General features: G+C 41.7%; 3 protein-coding genes across 3 annotated transcripts in view; 2 read left to right on the forward strand and 1 right to left on the reverse strand.

Annotated features, from left to right (window-relative positions):
• The window catches only part of ZDHHC13 (zinc finger DHHC-type palmitoyltransferase 13), a 127,269-nt gene that overhangs the window by 86,348 nt on the left and 14,726 nt on the right, over positions 1-26,195 (reverse strand). The gene's annotated exons all lie outside the window — the stretch shown is intronic.
• LOC117029669 (mas-related G-protein coupled receptor member X2-like) lies at positions 2,214-3,482 on the forward strand. Its single transcript, XM_033118883.1, has one exon. The coding sequence runs from the start codon at positions 2,487-2,489 to the stop codon at positions 3,480-3,482; it is 996 nt and encodes a 331-aa protein (XP_032974774.1). The 5' UTR covers positions 2,214-2,486.
• On the forward strand, positions 22,876-25,244 carry LOC117031015 (mas-related G-protein coupled receptor member X2-like). Its single transcript, XM_033121295.1, has one exon. It carries the CDS (start codon positions 22,903-22,905, stop codon positions 23,896-23,898), a length of 996 nt encoding a protein of 331 aa, XP_032977186.1. The 5' UTR covers positions 22,876-22,902; the 3' UTR covers positions 23,899-25,244.

A 26,195-nucleotide genomic window follows, 5' to 3' on the forward strand; every position in this document is an offset into this window, starting at 1 on the left:
GTCAGGGCCCACGAGAAATGTCTCGTGAAGTCCTTGTCTCACACATCTCCAGAATCTCATTAGCCAGTGTCCCCTTGCAGGAAATCACAGGGTCTGTCCAGCATCTTGATAAGTCTTTCTTAGTCACCAGGTTTCACTTTTGTTCCTGCCAGCACCTCCTCTCCAGAGGCTAGAAAAGCATTCTCTGCTGTTTGTCTCTCCCAGGAGAGCTCTTCCTTTTCTACTCACCACCCTCAACGAGAAGAGGGAGCTAAGGTAAGAGTAGGCTCACAACTGTCGTCTCTCGAAGGCAGTGTTGTTTTCTCGCTCTTAGTCCACATGCTGTGATTTCATCTTGGGGAGGGGCAGGCAGGGAGCCATGGGCACCCATCAGTGAGAGTCAGCACACGTGAGGCTCCCTCAGGAAAGCTTTGGGCGCTGGGAGCGTAGACTGTGGGAGGTCCACACGGGGCCAGCCAGGTTCTGTCTGCTTCTGTTGTATCTCCCTAGTTCTCGCTCTCTCTCCAAACATTCAAATGTGCAACTGTGGAGAGCAATGTTCTGCTAATTTTAATGTAGGAAACATGAGGGCAAGTAGACATTGCTATGCAATGCCAGCTTATTTTTAATAACTTCACTTTCACAGACTAGCTTGCTGTTCAATGAGGTTGTTTGTTTGTTAGTTTTGTCCTTGTATCTGGCTTGTCCCACCAGAAACTAATAGGGTCATGTGGAAAGTTCAATAAAGGGACTGTGTACAAAAGTGCAGGCAGGGCTAAGGGAAATCTGTGAAGGAGGCAGAGGACGCCCAAAGACAAGTCATAATAGGGAGGTGTTACCATCCTGTGGCCTGATGGGGAAAGGGAAGGAGAGGTTACCAGAACTCAGGGAGGGTGGTGGGTGTAGCTGTAGTTGTCACTGTGACGGTAAGAAAGGCCCCAGACACAGGCTATGTTCTTAGGTAGAGGAATAAAGCCATTGCTGACTCACAGCCTGGCAGCAGAGGGCCAGGGAGTTAAAAACCCTAAATCACCCTCCTTCTGCTCTAAGTTACCTACCAGTGTCTCCTTTAAACTGAGAGCAACCAGGTGCCAGAGTAAAAGGGAGCCCATCCATGAGACAGAGATGTCTCCTCCCCAGACACAGAGGAGAGCAGAGTAAACGGAAATAAGATTCAATGTCACAGGAGAATATCCATGTCTTCTTATAGCCTCTTCACATATACTTTTCCTGGTACCGACCCTCAATGATTGGATCAATTTCTCATTGTATCTCATTTGTTTGTTTGTTTATTTGTTTGACTGTTTGGTTGTCCTTCCCTATCTGGTGTTAGTTTTTTGGAATAATGTCTCACTAGCATCATAAATGCCTGTGAATAGAATGCAGACTTTTTTTTAAAGGTGGGGGTACACAGGTATACATAAATATTTTAAGTTTATGATTTCGGATGCTATATAAAGTAAACTATTATAGGAGTTCCTTTGCCACGGAGATAGGAAAGACAGTTTGGGGAATACAATCAATAATGTTGTAAAGATTATGTAGGGTATCACTTGGACACTTTTTTTATTAGGGAGACACTTCATGGATGGTTTAAATGTCTGACCACAGCAGTGTACACATAATGCAAAAGCTGAATAATAATGAATGTCAACTATAATTATATACATATATAGTAATAGGATGTGTAATACAGCAAAGGGAATAGAGTCGATGGAATTGTAACAGCTGTATACAATGACAGAGGGCAGTAAATTGGGGAAGGTGGGGTATCACTTTGTGAAGGGTGTAAATGTCTAACTATTACATTGTTTTTAACCTGAAACTATTTTCCTTTTAATAAAGAGTTCCTGAAAGTGGGTCCCACACACAGAGCTAGACTGGGGCACACAATGGATGGAAGAAGTGTACTTCCTGTCATGATAAAGCTTACACACTGGGTCATTTCTAACCCTAGAGTCCTGTCCAACTCACACCTCTAATAGAAGAGGTCACAATCTCTTCAGGACCCTAAATCATTATCTCCTTTCTGGTGGATGGACACTCTCTGTCCCTTAGGTAGCCCATAGATCATGCCTTGGGCTTCCAACTTCCTCCCCTCAAAGGAAATCTCAGTCCTAGGGCAGATGGAATGCTGAGTTCAGTCCTGTTGTCGTCCACATAACCTGTCCAGACTTTTCTTCTCTTGCCTGCAGGAGATATGTCATGACCCTCAGCGGAAATGTTTGGACCATAGATTAACGTCATGTCTGTACAGGGTCCCTGTTGCAGTAGACGGAGCCCTGGCTTTAGAGTCAGAGAGAACTGGGTTTAAATCCAGGTTCCAGGACAACAAGGCTGTGTGGCCTTCAGGAAGTACCTCAATCTCTGCAAGCCTGCATTTCCCTCCTCTGCAACACAGGGACAGTAATTCTCCTGCAGCAGGGTGGCCATGAGAGTCAGAGATCATACAGCAGGTGCTCAAGTCTTGTTTCTGTCCTAGTGGCACCAATGGAGGGTTTCTGAGCATGAATGCAACGGTCACAGCTTCGGGGATATCACTAACGCCAATCAATAGAAGTGACCAGGCCACTCCTCAAAACGAAACAATGAGGACACTGATTCCAATCTTCCTGGTGACCATCATAGCCCAGGTGGGGCTGGCAGGAAACGTGGTTGTGCTATGGCTCCTGGGCTTCCGCATGCGGAGGAACGCCATCTCTGTTTACATCCTCAACCTGGCGGGAGCCGACTTCCTCCTCCTCTGCTGCCAGATTGCACTTTCCCTGTTTGTACTCAAGGACTACTTCCAATCCGTCCCCATTTCTCTTCCCAGCTTTTTCAACCCTGTGTTCAACTTTGCCTACATCACCAGCATGAGCTTTCTCAGCACCATTAGCACTGAGCGCTGCCTGTCTGTCCTGTGGCCCATCTGGTACCGCTGCCATCGCCCCAGACACATGTCAGCTGTCATGTGTGCCCTGCTCTGGGTCCTGTCCCTGCTGCTGATCATCCTGGAAAGGATCTACTGTGACTTCCTTTTTAGCCATTTATATGAGGTCTGGTGTAAAGTATTTGATTTCATCACTGCTGGGTGGCTGATTTTCTTATGTGTGCTTCTCTCAGTGTCCAGCCTGGCCCTGGTGACCAGACTGCTGTGTGGCTCCCAGCGGGTGCAGCCAACCAGGCTGTATGTGACCGTCCTGCTCACAGTGCTGGTCTTTCTCCTCTGCGGCCTGCCCTGGGGCATCTGCTGGTTCCTCATGTTCTGGATTAAGAGTCATTCAGATGAGTCCTCCCATCTGGTTAATAAGGTTGCATTTGTCCTCTCCTGTGTCAACAGCTGCGCCAACCCCATCATTTACTTCTTGGTTGGCTCGTTCAGGCAGCGATGGAGGAAGAGAAGGCAGACCCTGAAGCTGGTTCTCCAGAGGGCTCTGCAGGACACTCCAGAGGGGGATGAACATGGAGGACGTCCTCCTCAGGAAACCCTGGAGATGTCTGGCAGGATTCTGGCGTCCTGATTCAGAGTCTTGCTTTGTTCAGACATGTGGGGTTTAGAGAAAAAACTTTGTCCCGATCAGGTTGGGAGGTTTCTTCAGTCTCTCAGCCTCTGGGAATCTGAATTAAAACAATGAACATGATAATCCTGCTGATGAGGATTCAGTGAGACTGTGTCTGTTAAACACACACTGGGTGCAGGGTCTCAGGACTGACTTATCCCAGACACTCATCCCACCCCCTTGGGAGCTTTGCCAATGCTGGGGTCCAGGACTCTTCCCACTTTTGAAGAATCCACCTTCAGCAGGAGCTAAACACAGTGCAGAAAAATTTGTTTGATCACTGAACTTGATAGAAACTCAAAGAACATTCCATTCGACCAGCTTCTGTGGTCACTCTCCTGCAATGTGTCAGTATAAATTAGAGAAGGAAAGTTCAGTCCAGCCCCAAAGAGCAGTGTTCTTTGTTTTGGGCAGGCCTCAGAAAAGCTCCCTAGCATAGGAACTGTTGATTGGATGAATGAATTAATGAAGGATACCCGATGATTTTCAAGTCCAGTCTGTGCTAAATCTCCAGATTTAGCCAGATTTGAGTCATCATTTTTAAGTTTGTGGCTTTCACCATTTTCACCCTTTGCAAACATGAAGTTAAGTTTTATCACCAGATAAATCAATGTCAAAGCTCATTTAAGGTTTCAGGTAGGTTATCTTCAGAGTTTCTTTTCAAGTGCCCTCCAGCAGAATCCCACGTGCTTCCTCTTTTTCCCACCCTTTGCCTCTGCCCTCATTGTCCCTTTCTGGAGACTCTCTAATCCTCCATGTCAGGTTGCCAAGGGGTCTTACTGGACTCTATGGTCTACAAGGACAGCTTCTGTTTCAAATATACCTTTCATGCAAAGACCTCTCAACACTTATTAATCTTATTTCAGTAAAAAATTTTGTTACATATTTTTTAAAAAATATGTTGAGTTTCAATGTTGGCCTCTTAAACATCTTTAATACAGGTGTAATTAAGACACAGTGTTGAACAGATCATCACTTCAACGAGTTTGTGCAGTGATACACTCATGTGACTCAAACCCCAGCCAACACACATCCTATTTTCAGCACCTCTGAAAGTTCTCTCATGTCCCTCCCTGTCATTCCTCCGGCCACAGAGGCAACCTTTGTTCCTACTTGTGTCACCAAAGATTTGTTTTCCCTGACCTTTGACTTTATGTATTTAGGATCATAAAATGTACTTTTTCCTTTTTACCTTCTTTCACTAAGCACAGTACTTTTGAAATCGACCCATGTCATTACATTGCATATATCAGTAGTTTGTCCCTGGTATGACGCTGAGTACTCTTTCACTGTATGGGTGCACCACAGTTTATTTTCATATTCATAGGTATGTGAGTAGCATTCCATATATTGAAAACTATTGTGAATAAAGCTGCTTGAACATTCTTATTCAACTTTTTCTGGACATATGTTTTCATTTTCCTTGGATAAATGAGCTGAAGTGAAATTGGTGGGTCACACAAAGACGTATGCTGAACTCTGTGAGAATCCGCCAAACTCTTTCTACTGTGATTGTCCTGTTGCTCATTCCCACCAGCAATTGTGCAAGTTTCAGTGGCTCCACATGCTCCTGAAAACATAGCATTGCCAGTCTTTTGGATTTTACTCATTCCAATCAGTGTAAAATTGGCATCTCCTTGTGTTTAATTTGAATTTTCCAACAGACTTATGAAGTGGAGCATCGTTTCATGGGCTTGCTTTCTACTTCAACTTTTGATATTGAAGTGTGTGTTTAAGTTTTGCCCATTTTATTGTGTTTCTCTTTTTCATCATTTATTTGTAGGAGTTTTTGTATATGGAGAATGAGTTCTTTGTTACTTGTGTATTGTAAGTATTCATCCTGTCAGTGATTTCCCGTTCATTTTCACAGAATTTTATATTTTAGAACACTTATAGGTTTAAAGAGAAATTGCACAGAAAGCACAGAGGGTTCCCATACACTTCCTCTCCCCCATATCCACTCTCCCACACGGTTTCTCCTATTACTAACATCTGCTATTCATGTGGCACATTTATTAAATTTGATAATTTGATGTACCCATACATTATTATGAACTGAAGTGCATAGTTTACATTAGCATTGACTGTTTGAGTTGTATAGTTCAATGCATTTGACAAATGCTGATGTACCATTATAGAATCATATAGAATAGTTTCTCTATCTCCAAAAATGAATTGACTAACTCTGTATAGTTTTTCTTTTCTTTTCTTTTCTTTCTTTTCTTTTCTTTTCTTTTCTTTTCTTTTCTTTTCTTTTCTTTTCTTTTCTTTTCTTTCTTCCTTCCTTCCTTCCTTCCTTCCTTCCTTCCTTCCTTCCTTCCTTCCTTCCTTCCTTCCTTCCTTCTTTCCTTTCTTTCTTTCTTTCTTTCTTTCTTTCTTTCTTTCTTTCTTTCTTTCTTTCTTTCTTTCTTTCCTTCTTTCCTTCTTTCTTCCTTTATTTTTACATTTATTCTGCCAGGTGTTCTGTAAGCTACCTGGATCTGTACTTTGATCCTGTCAATATTTGGAAAATACTCAGTTATTATTAGTTCAGTTGTTTCTTCTCTTTCTTTCTCTCTTCCTCCATCTATGACATTTCCATTGCATGTATGTTACAACTTATGTAATCATCCCACCGTTTTTGAATATTATAATATCATGTACAAGAGTACCTGTTTTTTCTGTATTCTTTTCTCTTTCATTTTCAGTTAAGAATTTTCTGTTAATACAGAGGGCGCCAAAAAAACAATACATACACATTATGATATTGAAATCTAATCTTAAAAAATTGTAATACTCAATACATACCAATAAGAAAAGATGAATACAAGTCACTTTTAATTTCTGCAATTAGAAGAGGTGCACAAAGTGGTGACCATCACTGTCCAGACACTTCTGATTATTGTAAACTACTGCTTGACCATAGATAACATCTCTGAAAATGTGCATAGATTTTTTGGGCACCCCCAGTATATATTAAGGTTCACTGATTCGACAAAGGCCATATCTATTCTACTGGTGAGCTCATGACAGTCATTCTGCAGTTCTGCTACCATATTTTTATTTCTAGCATTAACACTTTCTTAGATTTTCCATCTTTCTGCTTGTATTGTCCATCTGTTCTTGCGTATTGTCCATATTTTCTATTAGAATCCTTAGCTTATTAATCACAGTTACATAAATTCCCAGTCTGATATTTCCAAATTCTTGGCCATAACCTACGTTCTTTACATCTTATATGTGAACTCAAATGATCCTGTTATTAATACTGAAAAATTAAAAAACATCATATAAGCTTATTATTCAAACCTTAATCATAACTATTGAAAGAACACAGAAGAAAACTTGAACAAGTTATTCCATCTGGAAATAGGAAGCAGGAAGTCTTTGACCATTTCTTTGTTACACATCTATGTCAATTGGAAAGAAAATGTAAGCCTGCATGCATTACTATGATTATAAAGAAAAAGGGTGGAGAATGAGGGAGTTCTAACATGCAGTGTATAAAGACCCTGAATTTTCATCTTCTGAGGGCCTCAGTGAATATACTGCTTCATATAGACCAGTTCCTCCTAAAGAAGTGAGGGCTGATTGAACAAGCCTTGCACAACAAATGATAGAGGGACCACATAGAGAAGGTAGAACAGACAGAGACATGGTAAAGATGGAAGTCCCACACGAAACATGCAGACCTGCCATAGGGGAGATTTCAAAGTGGGGGCCAGGTGCAGTTTGCTTGCCTAGGGGCACATTGAAAACACATCAGTGCAAAGGGCACTGAGATTATACAGGAAGGAACTCCATTAACTAATGCTAAGAGCCTGCTAAACAGGATGGGAACTGCTAAAATGGTCCAGGATCCAAGACGCCAGAGAGCACCATTATGTATGTTCACTCCACCTAGATAAAGAGGTTGGGAGCTAAGTCCAAACACTCTAGCCAATCTGCACGACCACCCCGGCATGCCCCAGCTCCCATGGCCAACACTACGTCCAGCTCCCATCAGCCATTCTCCAAGGCAGCCCCAGATGCACTGCCCCAGAACGTCTAAGCCTATTCCAACTCCATTTCAAACTCTGCCCCACCAGAGCACACAGAAACAACTTGTTCCACATCCACTCCAGATTTAGCCACCTGACTCAACTTCTGCCCTGCCAAAGGGATCCCTGAGCCACACACCATAAGTCACCTCACCCCATACCCACTCGAGCTCCAGCAACTACCCACCCATCTGCTGCCCCACATACAAATCCACTGGGAATCTTAAGCCCCTGCCCATGAAGCTCCTGCTGCCTGCAAAGCCATAGGAACACACACTCTACACAAGGCGTGTTCCTACACATAGCCACTCTTTGAAGACCAGGAGAGGTAACTGCTTCATAGAAACAAACACTGAAACTCAAATAAAATGAGGAGACAGAAGAATATGTTACAAATGGAAAAAAAAAAAAGACACAACATCAGAAAAAAATCCTAATGTAACAAAATATGGAATTTACCTGACAAAACTTCAAAGTAATGATCATTACATGATCACTAAACTCACAAAAAGAATAGAGGAATTCAGTGAGAACTTCAAGAAAGAGATATAAAATATACAAGAGAACCAATTGGACCTAAAGAATACAACAACTGAAATGAAAAATACGCTACAGGGAACCAACAGCAGACTAGAGGACACAGAAAACAGATCTCTGATTAGGAAGACAAAATAGTGGAAATCACCCAATCTGAACAACAAAGAGAAATTTTAAAATGAGGATAGTTTAAGGGACCTCTGGGAGAACATCAAGCATAATAACTCTCGCATTATAGGGGTCCCAGAATGAGGAGAAAGGGGCAGAAAACATACCTAGAGAAATAATGACTAAAAACTTTCCTAACATCAGAAAGGAAACAGAAATCCAGGCCCAGGAAGCACAGAGTCCCAAACAATAAGAAACCAAAGATACACACAAAGACATATTATCATAAACATGTAAAAAGATAAAAATAAAAAGAGACCTTAATGGCAGCAAAAGAAAAACAACTAGTCTTACAGAAGAGAAACCCCATAAGGCATTCTGCAGATTTCTCAGAAGAAACTTTGCAGGCCAGAAGGGAGTGGAAGGATATATTTAAAGAGCTTAAGAGAAAGAACTAACAACCTAGAATACTCTGTCCAACAAAGTTATCTTTCAGAATAGAAGGACAAATCGTTTCCCAGACAAGCAAAAACTAAAGGAGTTAATCACCATTAAATTGGCTTTACAAAAATGTTAAGGTTGCCTCTGTTAAATGAAAACAGAAGGTCATAACACAAAACGAAGAAAATATATGAAAGAGAAAATTCTCACTGGTTAATAAATAGTAAAGGCAGTAGACCAGCCAACTAAAAACTATATGAAGCTTAAAAAGCAAAAGTAACAAAGTCAACTTTAACTACAATAAGTAGTAAGGGACAAGCAAAACAAAAATATCTAAACTCTGACATTAAAAACATAAAATGGGTAGGGGGAACAGCAGTTTTAAAATCTGTTGGAACTTGAATGCCTATCCACTTAAAATAGACTGTTTTATATATATATATATATATATATATATATATATATATATATATATATATACATATATATAAATTTCATGGTGATCACAGGCCAAAAACATACAAGCTATACACAATAACTAAATATAATATAAAGAAACTGAAACACAACACTAAAGAAAACCAGCAGAACACTGGAAAAAGTTTAAATACATACCTATCAACAATTACTTGATATGTGTCTGGACTAAGTGCTCAAAACAAAGACATAATGTGGCTGAATGGATGAAATGTAACCCATTTATATGCTGTCTATAAGAGAGTCACTGCACATTGAAAGACACAAACAGACTTAAAGTGAAGGGATGGAAAAAGATATTTCATGCAATACAAATGAAAAGGAAGTTGAGGTAGCAATACCCATATGATAAAAAATAGACTCTGAAACAAAGACTAAGAAAAGACAGAGACGAACATTACATAATAATAAAAGAGTCAATCCAAAAAGAAGACATAACATTCATAAATATTTACGCACCAACATATATCAAGAAAATATTAACAGACACAAAGGGAAACATTGACAGCATACAACCTCGTCAGGAATTTAATGTCCCACTAACATTAATATATAGATTTTCCAGCCAGAAAATCAATAAGGAAGGATTGACCTTAAATGACAAATTAAACAGTATAGGAGAAGACGGTGGAATGGATGACAACATGACGCACTATCAGAACAGTTTCCATCCAAGAGTTCATGATTAAATGGAGAACACAATACAGGGAAAGGGGATGCTGTCAGTGGAGGACAGAGATGGACGAGCCCACTCCATTTGTCACCTGCCAACAGAAAGCAATGAGCAGAGTCAGCAAAATGCAGGAATCAGGGAGGATCTTCATTATAGGGTCAGAATGGTCAGGTAGCCAGAGTGGCTGCGTCCATGACCAGGGACCTACTACCTAGTCCTGGAAACCCTTAGAACACAGAAACTGTGGATATGCACCAAATTTTCTCATGACCGTTGTCGCAAGTATATGGAGGTATTTACACTGGACTTCTGAACAAAGTGGGGCTAGAGCTTTGATCCCCCAGACAGTTGATAATCTGCATATAACTTTGATCCCCAACAATTTAACTACTAAAATTCTACTGCTCCCCAGAAGCCTTACTGATAACATAAACAGTCAATTAACTCATATTTTACATGTTATACATATGGTATACTCTATTCTCACAGTAAAGTGATCTAAAGAAAAGAAAACATTATTAAGAAAACCACAAGGAAGAGAAAATATATTTATTGTATTTATTGGGGAAAAAGCCACCTATACCTGGACCTGAGCAATTCAAGCCATTGTTGATCAAGGGCTAACAGTATAAATAAACATCAGACTTACTAACATGCTTTGTTCATAAACCCCTGGTCGTACAAGAATCCTTGACTCAAATTAAAGAATTTGGTCCTCCAGAGTCAGTAGGCTACGGGGACCTATTCTCTCCTATCCCTTCCCCTTTTGTCCCCACACTCTTGCTACCAAGACCAAATGCCCACTGCCTTCACTCCGACATGCTCAGTTTCCATACTGGGCCCTGGGACACGGCAGGTGGTCTGTACTCTCTGAACTTGAATCACCCTGGATGTATGCCCTGGAGCTGACAGCAATTTCAGGGAAGTGTCTGACACTAATATTCCAGCTATGGCTCCAGGAGAGAGTCTCCAGAGACTCTCAAAGCCCTGACTCTCTTGATTCTCCCATGGCCCCCACACACTTCTGAGACCCCCTAGAGTGAGCTGTTAGAAAAAGAATTGAGGCCTTTTGAGGCCATTCTTAAGGTAATCCCCTCAAACTGTTGAAGGTGATGTGAAGACCTGGGAGGGGAGGATAGAGAAATAGGAGTGACATATAAAACGAAGCACGAAAAGAAGTAAAGCAGAAATAGAACCATGCAGATATAAAGAGTAAGGGGATAAAGACCAAGAACTACAGAGACACAGGGAAAGGTAGATATACAAATAGGCAGACGGTGGCACGGAGAGAACCCAATTCAGTGCAGAATTGTATAGTCAGAGAACCATCACTTTGATAGCGAGAGCTAAAAACTTCTTGTCATGCGTCATTAGTGTCAGTCAAAGCAGCAGTTTGACTGTTGCTGTCTTTCAGAATTGACCAACCCAGGGCCTGGTCTAATGCCTCCAGTGGTCAGCTTCAGACAGGTCCCCAGCATCCCTTGGAAACCATGTTTCCTCTTCTGAATAAGGTGACATTATCAATGCAGTTCCCACCCCAGCAAAATCACCCAATGGTGACGGAGTCAAATGTACGGCTTTTGTGGTGAAGGGGGCAATGCCGCACACTAGGGAGGAACCAGGAGTGACGTTGCCTGATCTAGTCTAATGGATGTATTACATTATTTACATTCTCAGCTTTTCCATCTGCAATGTGACCACAGGTCCTCTACAAAATCTGGATATCTATGAGTTTCGGAGAGATGCTGATGAACTAAAAGAAATCAGAATGGCTCAGCACAATGTTGGGAGCTTCAGGAAAGAAAGGAACACCGACAGTATAGTGGACAAATGCCTTTCGCAGAAGAGAGTTTGCTAATATTGAAAACGAATATGTCAAATGTGAAATATTAACCAGAAGGTCACTTAATTGAGCCAATGAACTATGCACATGCAGAATGTAATTTCAACAGGCACTGGGATGTTTGTCTGTGATGTTCACTCCTGATTACCCAATGCCTACACCAATGCCTGACACAAAGGAGACGTTCAATAAATATACGGGAAATGAACTTATGGGACACTTGGAGAAATTCCAACTGGGAAAACTAGTTTGTCTGAGAAGCCCTGGTTTAGGTCTTCACTCTCTTTGGTAGAAAACAATTCCCAGGACAGTGGGGAGGTATTAAGTGAAAGAAGCCTCCCCAGGCACCAGATCTAAGAGGAAGGGAAGGGACAAGAGAAAAAGAAACCTTCATAGGTACCATGGAGTTTTTCAGCTTTAGATTCATCACATATTAAAAAGAATAAATAAATAAACCATCTCATTTTGCAGATGAGAAACTGAGGCCAAACAAGTCCCACGATTAATAATTATCAAATTGAAAATACACTACATATTATGCAACACCATAAAGAGTTGGAAAACTTGTGTACATGTACCAAAGTTCATGCAATTGTTATTATATGGAAGTACGACTGGAGATTTATATTTTCATTGATATTCTACATCCTCATACTGCCTCACAGCAGCCTGAAGGACATTTCTGAAGCACAAAGCTGATGAAGTCACTTACTTGAGTAAGTGCCTTACGTAGATCCCCTTCACTCTCAGAAGGAGATTTATATTTCCTATTATGGCTACAAGCCCTGCATGGTCAATCAGGGATAGAAAAAACACTTTTAGGACAACGCAAAAGTGAGAAGTCTAACAGAAGTGGCCATGAGAAGTTGGGCCACTAAACTAAACTTTTAGTTGGGCCACTAAAAATTAAACCTTTAGTGTATTTCTCAAAAGTGAGAAATAAAACCACCAAGAAATTTCATGATCGAGTGTGGCTCTGGGTGAAGAAAAATTCTCTCCTGAGAATTTGTGCCAAAAGTCAGTATCATACTGTGGTCCAAATTCACAAAACCTGTGGTTTGTGAAACTTCAAATGACAGAGAGGTTTCTGGGGACATCCTGATAGGTGAAAGCCATGCTGGGAAGTTCCTCCAGTCATTTAGAAAAAGGAAACGCAGGTCCTCTCTGGAGGAACTCCACTATAATTCAGACCTCAAAGAAGCCCACAAATACGGTCCCAAGGCAAGTGAGCAGCTCACACTCAGAACTCACCACACACATAGAAACAAGGCACCGTATGAATGGCATAAAAGAAACAATAGACCATAAAATAAGATACGTATAGACTTTAGCATTGAAATTATCAGAGAATTAGATTACTGCTATGCTTTAATAGGGTGAGAGAAATAAAAGAGAGAATTAAAAATGTGAGCCATAGTCACGAGAACAAAAGTGACCAAAGAAATCTAAAAACAAATCCCAACGAGAAAGTCTAGAAATTATTAATACAAAAATTGAATTAAAAATTCACTGGATGAATTAAATAGAAAATTACTCACAGTGCAAAGAGACTGGTAACATGGAAGATACATATGTGGATTACCCAGCAATCTACCTAGGAAAAAAAGAGGGGAATTAAAGATGTGGAAAATACAAAAGGAAACTCTAACATATGTCCTGATCTGCAGAAAGAATGAACATTAAAAATCATCACAAGAGCTATCAAGGATATAGTACTCAGTATGTGTCCTTGTTCTAAACTGTTATATACTGAAGTCATTAATCTTTATAATAAACCTTTAAAGGAGGTAATAATGTGAACCCCATTAGATAAGGAAACTGAAACATAGAGGAGTTATGGAGAATAACTCAAGGTAGCAGATAGGTAAATGCTATGCTTGCCTCATTTGGTGAACACATCAATAATAGAATTAAATAAGAATGATCAAGCTGGAGAACCATCTGAAGTCTAGTTCAACAGAAGTTTTATAACTAAGGATATAAAGAAGAAGTTATGCTGCTAGTGGTAGGAGGAATGGAGGTGCTAAACAGCTGCCCCCAAACTTCTGTGTGGTGGATGAAAATTGGGAGGGATGTATCGGCCACAGAGGTTCCCCCGGAGGAACGAGAAATCCCATCCCCACACCAACCTCCCCATACTGGAATACTGATGCCAGGAAGAGGAGCCGCCACAACAGCTGGCTTTGAAAAATAGATTCCGACCATCTGCGTAGGGTGGATGGCTTCATGAAACCTCGACATCCTCTTAAAAAGCCCACACAACTATCCTGCATGCACGCACCCTGGGCTCCAGAGGAGAGACAGTGACTTGGTGGGCATCAGAGACATATGGGGGTCCAGACTGAGGTTAGAGCTTCAGGCAAGAGATGGAATATAGTTGCCATTTTTCCTGTGTGGGGCCCTTGTCCAGTGCAGTCAGGAGTTGGGGGCCATCTTCCCTGGGTTGAGCCTTCGCCCATGGCCAGATCTGAATCTGAATTGTCAGGCGACCTCCACCTACTCCTGCCTGGTGACTCACTGAGACTCCACCACAACCAACTCCGTACAGCACAAGGTTTTATTGGCAGCTGAACATTACAGGATCTGCCATTTGGCAGCAGACCTCGGTATGTCCTGGCATATTAAAGAGCTGCCTCAGATCCAGTACTGGTGGCCGCCGTCCTCAGTTCACAGCATGGCCTCTCTCATGCGCCTACAAGACAAACACAGGCCATGACCAACTATGGATTTCTTTGTAGGTCCTACCAGGTAGACCCCAGGCAGTCACAGGCAGTGGCTGATCTGGCCCTGCACCGGAGCACCTCCCAAGAAGCCCCAGAACCAGCATACTTGGAGGGTGGCTTAGGACCACAGCAGACCACCACCCGATTAGCCCCACAAGTGGTAAACACAAAGGGCGGTCTCAGCAAGCACTGGAGCTCACTAGGGCAAATCCCATTCCATGTGGGAAACCTTCCACACAGGACACCAGAAGCTGTGGAAGCGACCCTACCCCACAGCCAGTCAGGCTGAATGTCAATCCCACTCAATGATGTGCCAATAGCAAAAGGCACCAATATAATAGCAGGGCACACAACACACACAAGGGACATTCCTGGAGCACCCAGCACAGAGGATCAAGAAGACTGTACCACAGAGCCCACAAGACACCTACTTCATAAGTCTACAAGCAAGACTGAGGGATGGAGCAGATCTATCTAATACATAGACACAAACACAGCCAGCCAAATGAAAAAAAAAAAACAAAGAAAGAAATACAACCCAAATGAAAGAGCAAGAGAAAACTCCAGGAAAAGAACTAAACAAAATGGAGGCAAGCAAACTACCAGACACAGAGTTCGAACACTAGTTATGGGATTCTCAAGGAGCTTAGTGAGAACTTCAACAAAGACATAGCAAGCACGAAAAGAGACATAGAAGCCATATAAAAGAACCAGTGAGAAGTGAAGGATACAATAACTGAAATGAAGAATGCAATAGAAGGACTCACCAGCAGACTAGATGAAGCAGAGGACTGAATCAACAATTTGGAAGACATGGTAACATGAAGCACCCTATCAGAACATCAAAAGGAGAAAGAATTTTTAAAGAATGAGGATAGTTTAAGGTACTTCAGGGACAACATCAAGCGTAACCACATTCTCATCAGAGGGAGACCAGGAGGAGAAGAGAGAAAGCAAGAAACTGAGAATCTATTTGAAGAAATAATGACTGACGACTTTCCTAACTTGGTGAAGGAAAGAGACATGCAGGTCCAGAAAACATAGAGAGTCACAAACAAGATGAACCCAAACAGGTCCACACCAAGATACATTATAATTAGAATGGCAAAGGTTAAAGACAAACAGAGAATCTAAAAGCAGCAAGAGAAAGGCAACTAGTAACTTATAAGGGAGCTCCCATTTAGATTGTCAGCTGATTTCTCAACAGAAACTTTGCAGGTCAGAAGGGAATGGCACAAAATATTCAACGTGTTGAAAAGCAGCCATCTCCAAACAAGGCTACCCTACCCAGCAAAGCTGTCATTTAGAATTGAAGGACAGATAAACAGTTTTGAAGATGAGAGAAAGCTAAAGAGGTTCATCAAGCCAAACCAGTTTTCCAAGGAATTTTAAAGGGACTTCTTTAAAACGAAAAAAAATAAAGATCTAAAATATGAATAATAAAATGGCAATAAGTACATACCTATCGACAATTACTTTCAATGTAAATGGTTTAAATGGTCTGATGAAAAACATAGGGTGGCTGAATGGATAAGAAAACAAAACCCTTACATATGCTACCTACAAGAGACTCACCTAAGATTGACAGACACACAGACTGAAAGTAGAGAGATGGAAAAAGTTATTTCATGAAAATGGAATGGAAATAATAGAAAAGCTGTTATAGCAATACTCACACCAGACAAAACAGACTAAAACAATGTCTATGCATTAAAGAGACAAAGGAGGAGCCAGTAATCTCAATTCTGGGTATTTATCGGAAGTAATCCAAAGCACTACTTCGAGGAGATGAGTGCATCCATATGTTCATTGCAGGATTATTTACGATAGCCGAGATGTGGAGGCAGCCTGGGTATCCATCAATGGAAGAATGTATAAAGAGGAGCTGGTACAAATGTACGGTGGAATATTGCTCGGCCATGGAAGAGAATGGGTTCTTGCCATCTGCGGTGGCCTGGATGGACCTGGAGAGTATTGTGCTGAGTGGAGTGTGTCAGACAGATAGACAGATGCAAAGTCATTTCACTTATATGTGGAATGTAAAGAACAAAACATACACATAGGTACAAAGAACATTTTGATGGTTCCCAGATGGGTGGGGACTGGGGTGGCTGAGAAAGGGATTAAGAAGTACAAGTTGGTAGTTACGAAATAGTCATGGGGATGTAAAGTAAAGCATAGGGAATATAGTCAATAATATGGTGATAGCTATGCATAGTGGCAGGTGAGTACTAGACTAGTCGGGGATCACTTCTTAAATTATGCAAATGTTTAACCAAATGCTATGCAATAGAAATTAATATAAAATAATATTGAATATCAACTGCAATTGAAAAATTTTGAGTGGTGAGATAAGAGGAGTGAGAGGTTTAAATCTCCATGTATGAAACAAGTAAGTCGTGGGGATGTAATGACCACGTGGGGAGTACAGTCGGTAATATTGACATTGCATAGTACTGTGCAGATGGTGCTGGACTTGGGTCACTTCTGTAAGTATATGCGTGCTGAAAACCTGTGGTATACACCTGAGACTGATGCAATGTATGTCAGCTCTACTTTTTAATGAAAATCTTTTATTAAAATAAAAAGGAGTTATGCCATTTGTCTATGGCTACTACGAATGAGAAACAGGCTGCCTGCCGAATTTGTGTTCTTAACCACTGCATAATATCTGAAGAGGTAACAGCAGAAAATTCTCCAGAATGTTCATGAAAGGAATTCAGAAACATGAAAACTCCACAAATACCAAACACGATATGAAAAAGGAAGCCACTGGACAAATAATGGTGAAAGTGTACCACACCAGAGAGAAAGGAAAGCTCTTAGAAAGAAAAAAGACAGATCATTGCAACTGAATGGCAAGCTGACTAATGGCCAATCTCACAACAGTGACACTGGCAGCCAAGGACAGTGAATCTTCAATGTGCTGGAGGAAAGGAAACGGCCTCCTACAAAGCTATGCCTGAAAAGATCTTCTTTAGAAAATGAGGGGAAACTATGAAATTTTCAGGCAGAGAAAAACTGGAGCACTGTCACCACCCACAGACTTTCACAAAAGGAACACCTGAAGAATGTGATTTGAGGAATACAAGATATGACACGGGAAATGGGGAGGTGAGCAGAACAGTGTTGCTTATGGGAATACTCTTGAACAAACACTAACTATTGAAAACAATAGCTGTTTAATTTCTTGGGGGAAAACAGAATCAAAATTAAATTCTGGAACAGCGTAGGTTGAGAGGAAGAAGTTGAAGCTCTCTAAGGTCTCGGTGTGGTTCATCGGGAGGGCAGACTCCTGGGGACGGTTGTGGGGTTTGTCCACTGCACCAAACAATGTCCAAGGCAGAGGAGGGAGAGGGGCTGAAATACAATGTGCTGGTTAACGCTGTGTCCAGGTGCAGGACTGTGACTACTGGGAAGGAAGGGGCACATTACGTCTTCACATAAAAACAAGATCAGGGCTTCCTCGGCTCAGAAAGGGCGCCTTGTCCTAATCTTTATAAAGGTGATAGAAGTGGACTCCTTTGCAGGTTAAAACACTGATTGCCTTTAGACTTTACATAAGTATGTTAAATACCTACATTTATTGCCTGGAAAACAGATGTAGAGATTAAAATTTCCAGACAAGTCAGGAGAAAAAAACATCTTCTATAAAGTCAGTGATTTCTGAGTAGAACAGAAGTACTTTCAATTCTGCTCTTCTTTTCCCTTGAAATCTCAATCCATTTTAAATGGGAAGATTGAAATAATAATAATAATAATAATAATAATAATAATAATAATAATAATAATAATAAATTTTTAAACATAAAATGGCAGATGTAGAGATGTGTTTCTGGTAAGAGGCAGATATACCGACTGCTGACCAATCCCTCAGGTCGGGGCAGTGTCTCCTACCAGTGCAGGTCTGTGTGAAGAGCCTCATGAGAGCAGCTGCCCTTTTTTGGCAAAGTTTTGCTTGAACATGACGGTGCCATTTCATTCATGGACTCCCCGACACAGGGAATTAGGCTTTTGCATATTTGGGAATCTGAAAGTGCACATATTTAGTGCAGTTTCAATTACCTTTTCTCACCTGAGTATGTTTTACCATTTTTTTTTGTCATATTTAAGAAACATGGATTATCTAGGAACCGAGTTGGTTATTTTCCTATTAGGTTGCTAGGGTTCTTCCTAAGTTAGGTATAGGAGATACATAAATATTTACTTATGAATAATAAATATATTAAAATTTATATATCAATATAAATTACGATTTTGTCCAAAGGTACGTTGTAAGTAGTTTTTCCACTTCCTTGTTTGACTTTCTAATGTTGGCCTTTTTCATCTAGAAAAAATATATTTAATTATAATTTTTTGATCAATATTTTTATTTCAGGCTTGAGTATTAAATCAAGGTTAGGCAGAACTTCCATAAACTTGCAAAAAATTTCATACCCCTTTTTTCCCCTAATTCTATATGATTTTCGTAGACATAATAATAATCCATTTTAAATTTAACAGGGTGTAAGATCTGAGGTATGATCCCTGATAGGTTTTGGCTTCCAAATGGCCCAATGACACTTATTAAATAGTCCATCTCCACACCTCCCATTTGAACTGGCCCCTTCATCATAGACTGAATTCCATATGCCCTGTGTTTGATTCCTGAGACTTCCTGCCCGCTGTTTTATGTTAGCAAAACATTGTTATATTCCCGAGGCTTCAGGGTAGTTTCTAATATCTATTAAGACTAGTTAATCCTCACGGTTTTCTATTATCTCCAGAATAAGTTGAGTTTACATTTCATTACATTTTCTAACTTTTGTTTTCATATACAGGAAACCTATTTTCTGTAGAGGAATTTTGTACCCAGCCATGTTTCTGAACTCTCACCTGATTCTCTGGGTTTTCCAGGTGGACTATCACACCACCCGCCAATCTCTCCTCAAGCCACTCTTTCAATCTTCCAGCCTCACCATCCACTGGAACCACACCTGTCACGATTGGCAACGACTCTATATTGCGTATCCCAAGGTCAAATATTAGACCTCATCTCACTCAGTGCCTCAGGGAGCACTCAGACTATTGCTCACTCCCATCTGCTAGAATCGGTTTCTCAGCTCAGTCTCAGGATACCGTGTTCTCCTCGTTTACCCCTCCTTCAGGAGCTCCTCCTTACTACTGTGTTGGCTGGGTCCTCTCTTCTTCCAGGGGTCTGGAGGGTGGAGGCCCTAATGCTGAGTCTCCAAACCCTTCTCCATCAGCACTCGCTCCCAGGGTGAGCTCACCCAGCTCCTCTGGAAAGCCCGAGCTTAGTCCTGTGCATTATTCATCACTGCATCTTCCCTGCCTGGACCAGTGCCTAGCACAGCACAGGCACACAGCAGTGTGGGTCAATGCAGAAATGAGTGAATGAGTTTTCTGACTGTTTTCAATGCTTCATAGTTAAGTTTTTAAAGGAAATGACAAGTAACTGAATTTGGCTGGAGCTTGGGCAGATGAAAGGAAGTCATAGGACATAAAGCTGCAAACACTGGTTGTCCCTAGATTATCTACAAAAATCCAGCTAACAAATATCATGAGTAGAGAGAGAAAGGGAACAGACACTGTGTGTGGGGTGCCAAATTTCTTCTCCTTTATGAGAGAACGCAATAAACTCTGTTGTTCACGTTGATAAATCAAAACTTGAAATATATTGTGATCATGCAAAGCTACAAATCAACTACTAAAGAAGCTAAAAATGGAAACTGTAAACATCGGTTGCTATTGGGGAATAAGATGAAGAGAGACTTTGCATTTCAGTTTATACATTTTGATGTCCTCTGCAATAAAACGAAAGTGCATACCTTACTGAGTAAATGTGAGTACATATGAGTAAATATGAGTAAATGTAGAAAGATCAGGTGAGCCAGGCCATGGAGGGCCGTGAACGTGAAGCAAAGTATTCTTTAGCTGTGGAATCTCACATTGCCTGGTGGGTGGGCTTCCTGCACAGGCTCACAGTGGGCAGCGAAAGGCTCAAGAACAACCATTCCTCACAGAGAGGGGGGCGGACGGGGAAGCATGGGGAGAGGCCAAGATAAGTGGTTGGAGTCAGGGCCCACGAGAAATGTCTCGTGAGGTCCTTGTCTCACACATCTCCAGAATCTCATTAGCCAGTGTCCCCTTGCAGGAAATCACAGGGGCTGTCCAGCATCTTGATAAGCCTCTCTTAGTCACTAGGTTTCACTCTCGTTCCTGCTGGCACATCCTAACAAGAAGCTAGAAAAGCATTCTCTGCTGTTTGTCTCTCCCAGGAGAGCTCTTCCTTTTCTACTCACCATCCTCAACGAGAAGATGGTCCTAAGGTAAGAGTTGGCTCGCAACTGTCGTCTCTCAAAGGCAGTGTTGTTTTCTCGCTCTTAGTCCACATGCTGTGATTTCATCTTGGGGAGGGGCAGGCAGGGAGCCATGGGCACCCATCAGTGAGAGTCAGCACACGTGAGGCTCCCTCAGGAAAGCTTTGGGCGCTGGGAGCGTAGACTGTGGGAGGTCCACACGGGGCCAGCCAGGTTCTGTCTGCTTCTGTTGTATCTCCCTAGTTCTCGCTCTCTCTCCAAACATTCAAATGTGCAACTGTGGAGAGCAATGTTCTGCTAATTTTAATGTAGGAAACATGAGGGCAAGTAGACATTGCTATGCAATGCCAGCTTATTTTTAATAACTTCACTTTCACAGACTAGCTTGCTGTTCAATGAGGTTGTTTGTTTGTTAGTTTTGTCCTTGTATCTGACTTGTCCTAGCAGAAACTAATAGGGTCATTGTGGAAAGTTCAATAAAGGGACTGTGTACAAAAGTGCAGGCAGGGCTAAGGGAAATCTGTGAAGGAGGCAGAGGACGCCCAAAGACAAGTCATAATAGGGAGGTGTTACCATCCTGTGGCCTGATGGGGAAAGGAAAGGAGAGGTTACCAGAACTCAGGGAGGGCAGTGGGTGTAGCTGTTGTTGTCACTGTGACAGTAAGAAAGGCCCCAGACACAGGCTATGTCCTTAGGTAGAGTAACAAAGCCACTGCTGACTCACAGCCTGGCAGCAGAGGGCCAGGGAGTTAAAAACCCTAAATCACCCTCCTTCTGCTCTAAGTTACCTACCAGTGTCTCCTTTAAACTGAGAGCAACCAGGTGCCAGAGTAAAAGGGAGCCCATCCATGAGACAGAGATGTCTCCTATCCAGACACAGAGGAGAGCAGAGTAAACGGAAATAAGATTCAATGTCACAGGAGAATATCCATGTCTTCTTATAGCCTCTTCACATATACTTTTCTTGGTACCGACCCTCAATGATTGGATCAATTTCTCATTGTATCTCATTTGTTTGCTTGTTTATTTGTTTGACTGTTTGGTTGTCCTTCCCTATTTGGTGTTAGTTTTTGGAATAATGTCTCACTGGCTTCATAAATGCCTGTGAATAGAATGCAGACTTTTTCTTAAAGGTGGGGGTACACAGGTATACATAAATATTTTAAGTTTATGATTTCGGATGCTATATAAAGTAAACTATTATAGGAGTTCCTTTGCCAAGGAGATAGGAAAGACAGTTTGGGGAATACAATCAATAAAGTTGTAAAGATTATGTAGGGTATCACTTGGACACTTTTTTTATTAGGGAGACACTTCTTGGATGGTTTAAATGTCTGACCACAGCAGTGTACACACAATGCAAAAGCTGAATAATAATGAATGTCAACTATAATTATATACATATAGAGTAATAGGATGTGTAGTACAGCAAAGGGAATAGAGTCGATGGAATTGTAACAGCTGTATACAATGACAGAGGGCAGTAAATTGGGGAAGGTGGGGTATCACTTTGTGAAGGGTGTAAATATCTAACTATTATGTTGTTTTTAACCTGAAACTATTTTTCTTTTAATAAAGAGTTCCTTAAAGTGGCTCCCACACACAGAGCTAGACTGGGACACACAATGGATAGTAGAAGTGTACTTCCTGTCATGATAAAGCTTACACACTGGGTCATTTCTAACTGTAGAGTCCTGGCCAACTCACACCTCTAATAGAAGAGGTCACAATCTCTTCAGGACCATAAATCATGATCTCCTTTCTGGTGGATGGACATTTTCTGTCCCTTAGGTAGCCCATAGATCATGCCTTGGGCTTCCAACTTCCTCCCCTCAAAGGAAATCTCAGTCCCAGGGCAGATGGAATGCTGAGTTCAGTCCTGTTGTCATCCACATAACCTGTCCAGACTTCTCTTCTCTTGCCTGCAGGAGATATGTCATGACCCTCAGCGGAAATGTTTGGACCATAGATTAACATCATGTCTGTACAGGGTCCCTGTTGCAGTAGACGGAGCCCTGGCTTTAGACTCAGAGAGAACTGGGTTTAAATCCAGGTTCCAGGACAACAAGGCTGTGTGGCCTTCAGGAAGTACCTCAATCTCTGCAAGCCTGCATTTCCCTCCTCTGCAACACAGGGACAATAATTCTCCCGCAACAGGGTGGCTGTGAGAGTCTGAATTAATACAGCAGGTGCTCAATTCTTGTTTATGTCCTAGTGGCACCAGTGGAGGGTTCCTGAGCATGAATGCAACGGTCACAGCCTGGGGGACTGCAGTTACTCCAATGAATGGAAGTGACGAGGCAATTCTTCAAGCTTTCAGGAATCGGGCACTGATCTCCGCCTTCCTGGTGGCCATCATAGCCCAGGTGGGGCTGGCAGGAAATGCGGTTGTGCTGTGGCTCCTGGGCTTCCGCATGCGGAGGAACGCCATCTCTGTCTACATCCTCAACTTGGCGGGAGCTGACTTCCTCCTCCTCTGCTGCCAGATTACAGTTTCCCTGTGTATACTCATCGACTACTTCCACTCCGTCCTTATTTCCATCCCCAGCCTTTTCACCACTGTGCTCACCTTTGCCTACATCACCGGCCTGTGCTTTCTCAGCGTTATTAGCACTGAGCGCTGCCTGTCTGTCCTGTGCCCCATCTGGTACCGCTGCCATCGCCCCAGACACACGTCAACTGTCATGTGTGCCCTGCTCTGGGCCCTGTCCCTACTGCTGAGCATTCTGAACGGGATATACTGTGACTTCCTGTTTGCAGATTTTTCTCAGGTGTGGTGTTCAGTATTTAATTTCATCACTGCTGGGTGGCTGATTTTCTTATGTGTGCTTCTCTCAGGGTCCAGCCTGGCCCTGGTGACCAGACTGCTGTGTGGCTCCCAGCGGGTGCAGCCGACCAGGCTGTATGTGACCGTCCTGCTCACAGTGCTGGTCTTTCTCCTCTGTGGCCAGCCCTGGGGCATCTGCTGGTTCCTCATGTTCTGGATTAAGAGTCATTCAGATGAGTCCTCCCATCTGGTTAATCTGGTTGCATTTGTCCTGTCCTGTGTCAACAGCTGCGCCAACCCCATCATTTACTTCTTTGTAGGCTCCTTCAGGCAGCGATGGAGGAAGGGAAGGCAGACCCTGAAGCTGGTTCTCCAGAGGGCTCTGCAGGACACTCCGGAGAAGGATGAACATAGAGGACGTCCTCCTCAGGAAACCCTGGAGATGTCGGGGAGCACTCTGGTGTCCTGATTCAGAGTCTTGCTTTGTTCAGACACATGGGGTTTGGAGAACCAACTTTGTCCCTATCCGTTTGGGAGGTTTTTTTAAGTCTCTCAGCCGATGGGTCTCTGAATTAGAACAGTTAACATAATAATCCTGCTGATGAGGATTCAGTGAGACTGTGTCTGTTAAACACGCACTGGGTGCAGGGTCTCAGGACTGACTTATCCCAGACACTCATCCCACCCCCTTGGGAGCTTTGCCAATGCTGGGGTCCAGGACTCTTCCCACTTTTGAAGAATCCACCTTCAGCAGGAGCTAAACACAGTGCAGGAAAGACCAAATTTCTTTGATCACCAAACTTGATAGAAACTAAAAGAACATTATATTCGACCAGCTTCTGTGGTCACTCTCCTGCAATCTGTCACTATAAATTAGAGAAGGAAAGTTCAGTCCAGCCCCAAAGAGCAGTGTTCTTTGTTTTGGGCAGGCCTCAGAAAAGCTCCCTAGCATAGGAACTATTGATTGAATTAATGAATTAATAAAGGATACCCGATGATTTTCAAGTCCAGTCTGTGCTAAATCTCCAGATTTAGCCAGATTTGGGTCATCGTTTTTAAGTTTGTGGCTTTCACCATTTTCACTCTTTGCAAACATGAAGTTAAGTTTTATCACCAGATAAATCAATGTCAAAGCTCATTTAAGGTTTCAGGTAGGTTATCTTCAGTGTTTCTTTTCAAATGCCCTCCAGCAGAATCCCATGTGCTCCCTCTCTTTCTAAACCTTTGCCTCTGCCCTCATTGTCCCTTTCTGGAGACTCTCTAATCCTCCATGTCAGGTTGCCAAGGGGTCTTACTGGACTCTATGGTCTACAAGGACAGCTTCTGTTTCAAATATACCTTTCATGCAAAGACCTCTCAACACTTATTAATCTTATTTCAGTAAAAAATTTTGTTACATATTTTTTAAAAAATATGTTGAGTTTCAATGTTGGCCTTTTAAACATTTTTAATACAGGTGTAATTAAGACAGAGTGTTGAACAGATCATCACTTCAACGAGTTTGTGCAGTGATACACTCATGTGACGCAAACCCCAGTCAACACACATCCTATTTTCAGCACCTCTGAAAGTTCTCTCATGTCCCTCCCTGTCATTCCTCCTGCCACAGAGGCAACCTTTGTTCCTACTTCTGTCACCAAAGATTTGTTTTCCCTGACCTTTGACCTTATGTATTTAGGATCATAAAATGTACTTTTTTCTTCTTACCTTCTTTCACTAAGCACAGTACTTTTGAAATCGACCCATGTCATTACATTGCATATATCAGTAGTTTGTCCCTGGTATGACGCTGAGTACTCTTTCACTGTATGGGTGCACCACAGTTTATTTTCATATTCATAGGTATGTGAGTAGCATTCCGTATATAGAAAAATATTGTGAATAAAGCTGCTTGAACATTCTTATTCAACTTTTTCTGGACATATGTTTTCATTTTCCTTGGATAAATGAGCTGAAGTGAAATTGGTGGGTCACACAAAGACGTATGCTGAACTCTGTGAGAATCTGCCAAACTCTTTCTACTGTGATTGTCCTATTGCTCATTCCCACCAGCAATTGTGCAAGTTTCAGTGGCTCCACATGCTCCTGAAAACATAGCATTGCCAGTCTTTTGGATTTTACTCATTCCAATCAGTGTAAAATTGGCATCTCCTTGTGTTTAATTTGAATTTTCCAACAGAATTATGAAGTGGAGCATCATTTCATGGGCTTGCTTTCTACTTCTACTTTTGATTTTGAAGTGTGTGTTTAAGTTTTGCCCATTTTATTGTGTTTCTCTTTTTCATCATTTATTTGTAGGAGTTTTTGTATATGGAGAATGAGTTCTTTGTTACTTGTGTATTGTAAATATTCATCCTGTCAGTGATTTCTCGTTCATTTTCACGGAATTTTATATTTTAGAACACTTATAGATTTAAAGAGAAATTGCACAGAAAGCACAGAGGGTTCCCATACACTTCCTCTCCCCCATATCCACTCTCCCACACGGTTTCTCCTATTACTAACATCTTCTATTCATGTGGCACATTAATTAAATTTGATGTACCCATACATTATTATGAACTGAAGTGCATAATTTACATTAGCATTTACTGTTTGAGTTGTATAGTTCAATGCATTTGACAAATGCTGAAGTACCATTATAGTATCATATAGAATAGTTTCTCTTTCTCCAAAAATGAATTGACTACCTCTATATAGTTTTTTTTTCTTTTTTCTTTCTTTCTTTCTTTCTTTCTTTCTTTCTTTCTTTCTTTCTTTCTTTCT

Source organism: Rhinolophus ferrumequinum, chromosome 11 (genome assembly GCF_004115265.2).
Source record: "Rhinolophus ferrumequinum isolate MPI-CBG mRhiFer1 chromosome 11, mRhiFer1_v1.p, whole genome shotgun sequence".
NCBI classification, from domain to species: Eukaryota; Metazoa; Chordata; class Mammalia; order Chiroptera; family Rhinolophidae; genus Rhinolophus; species Rhinolophus ferrumequinum.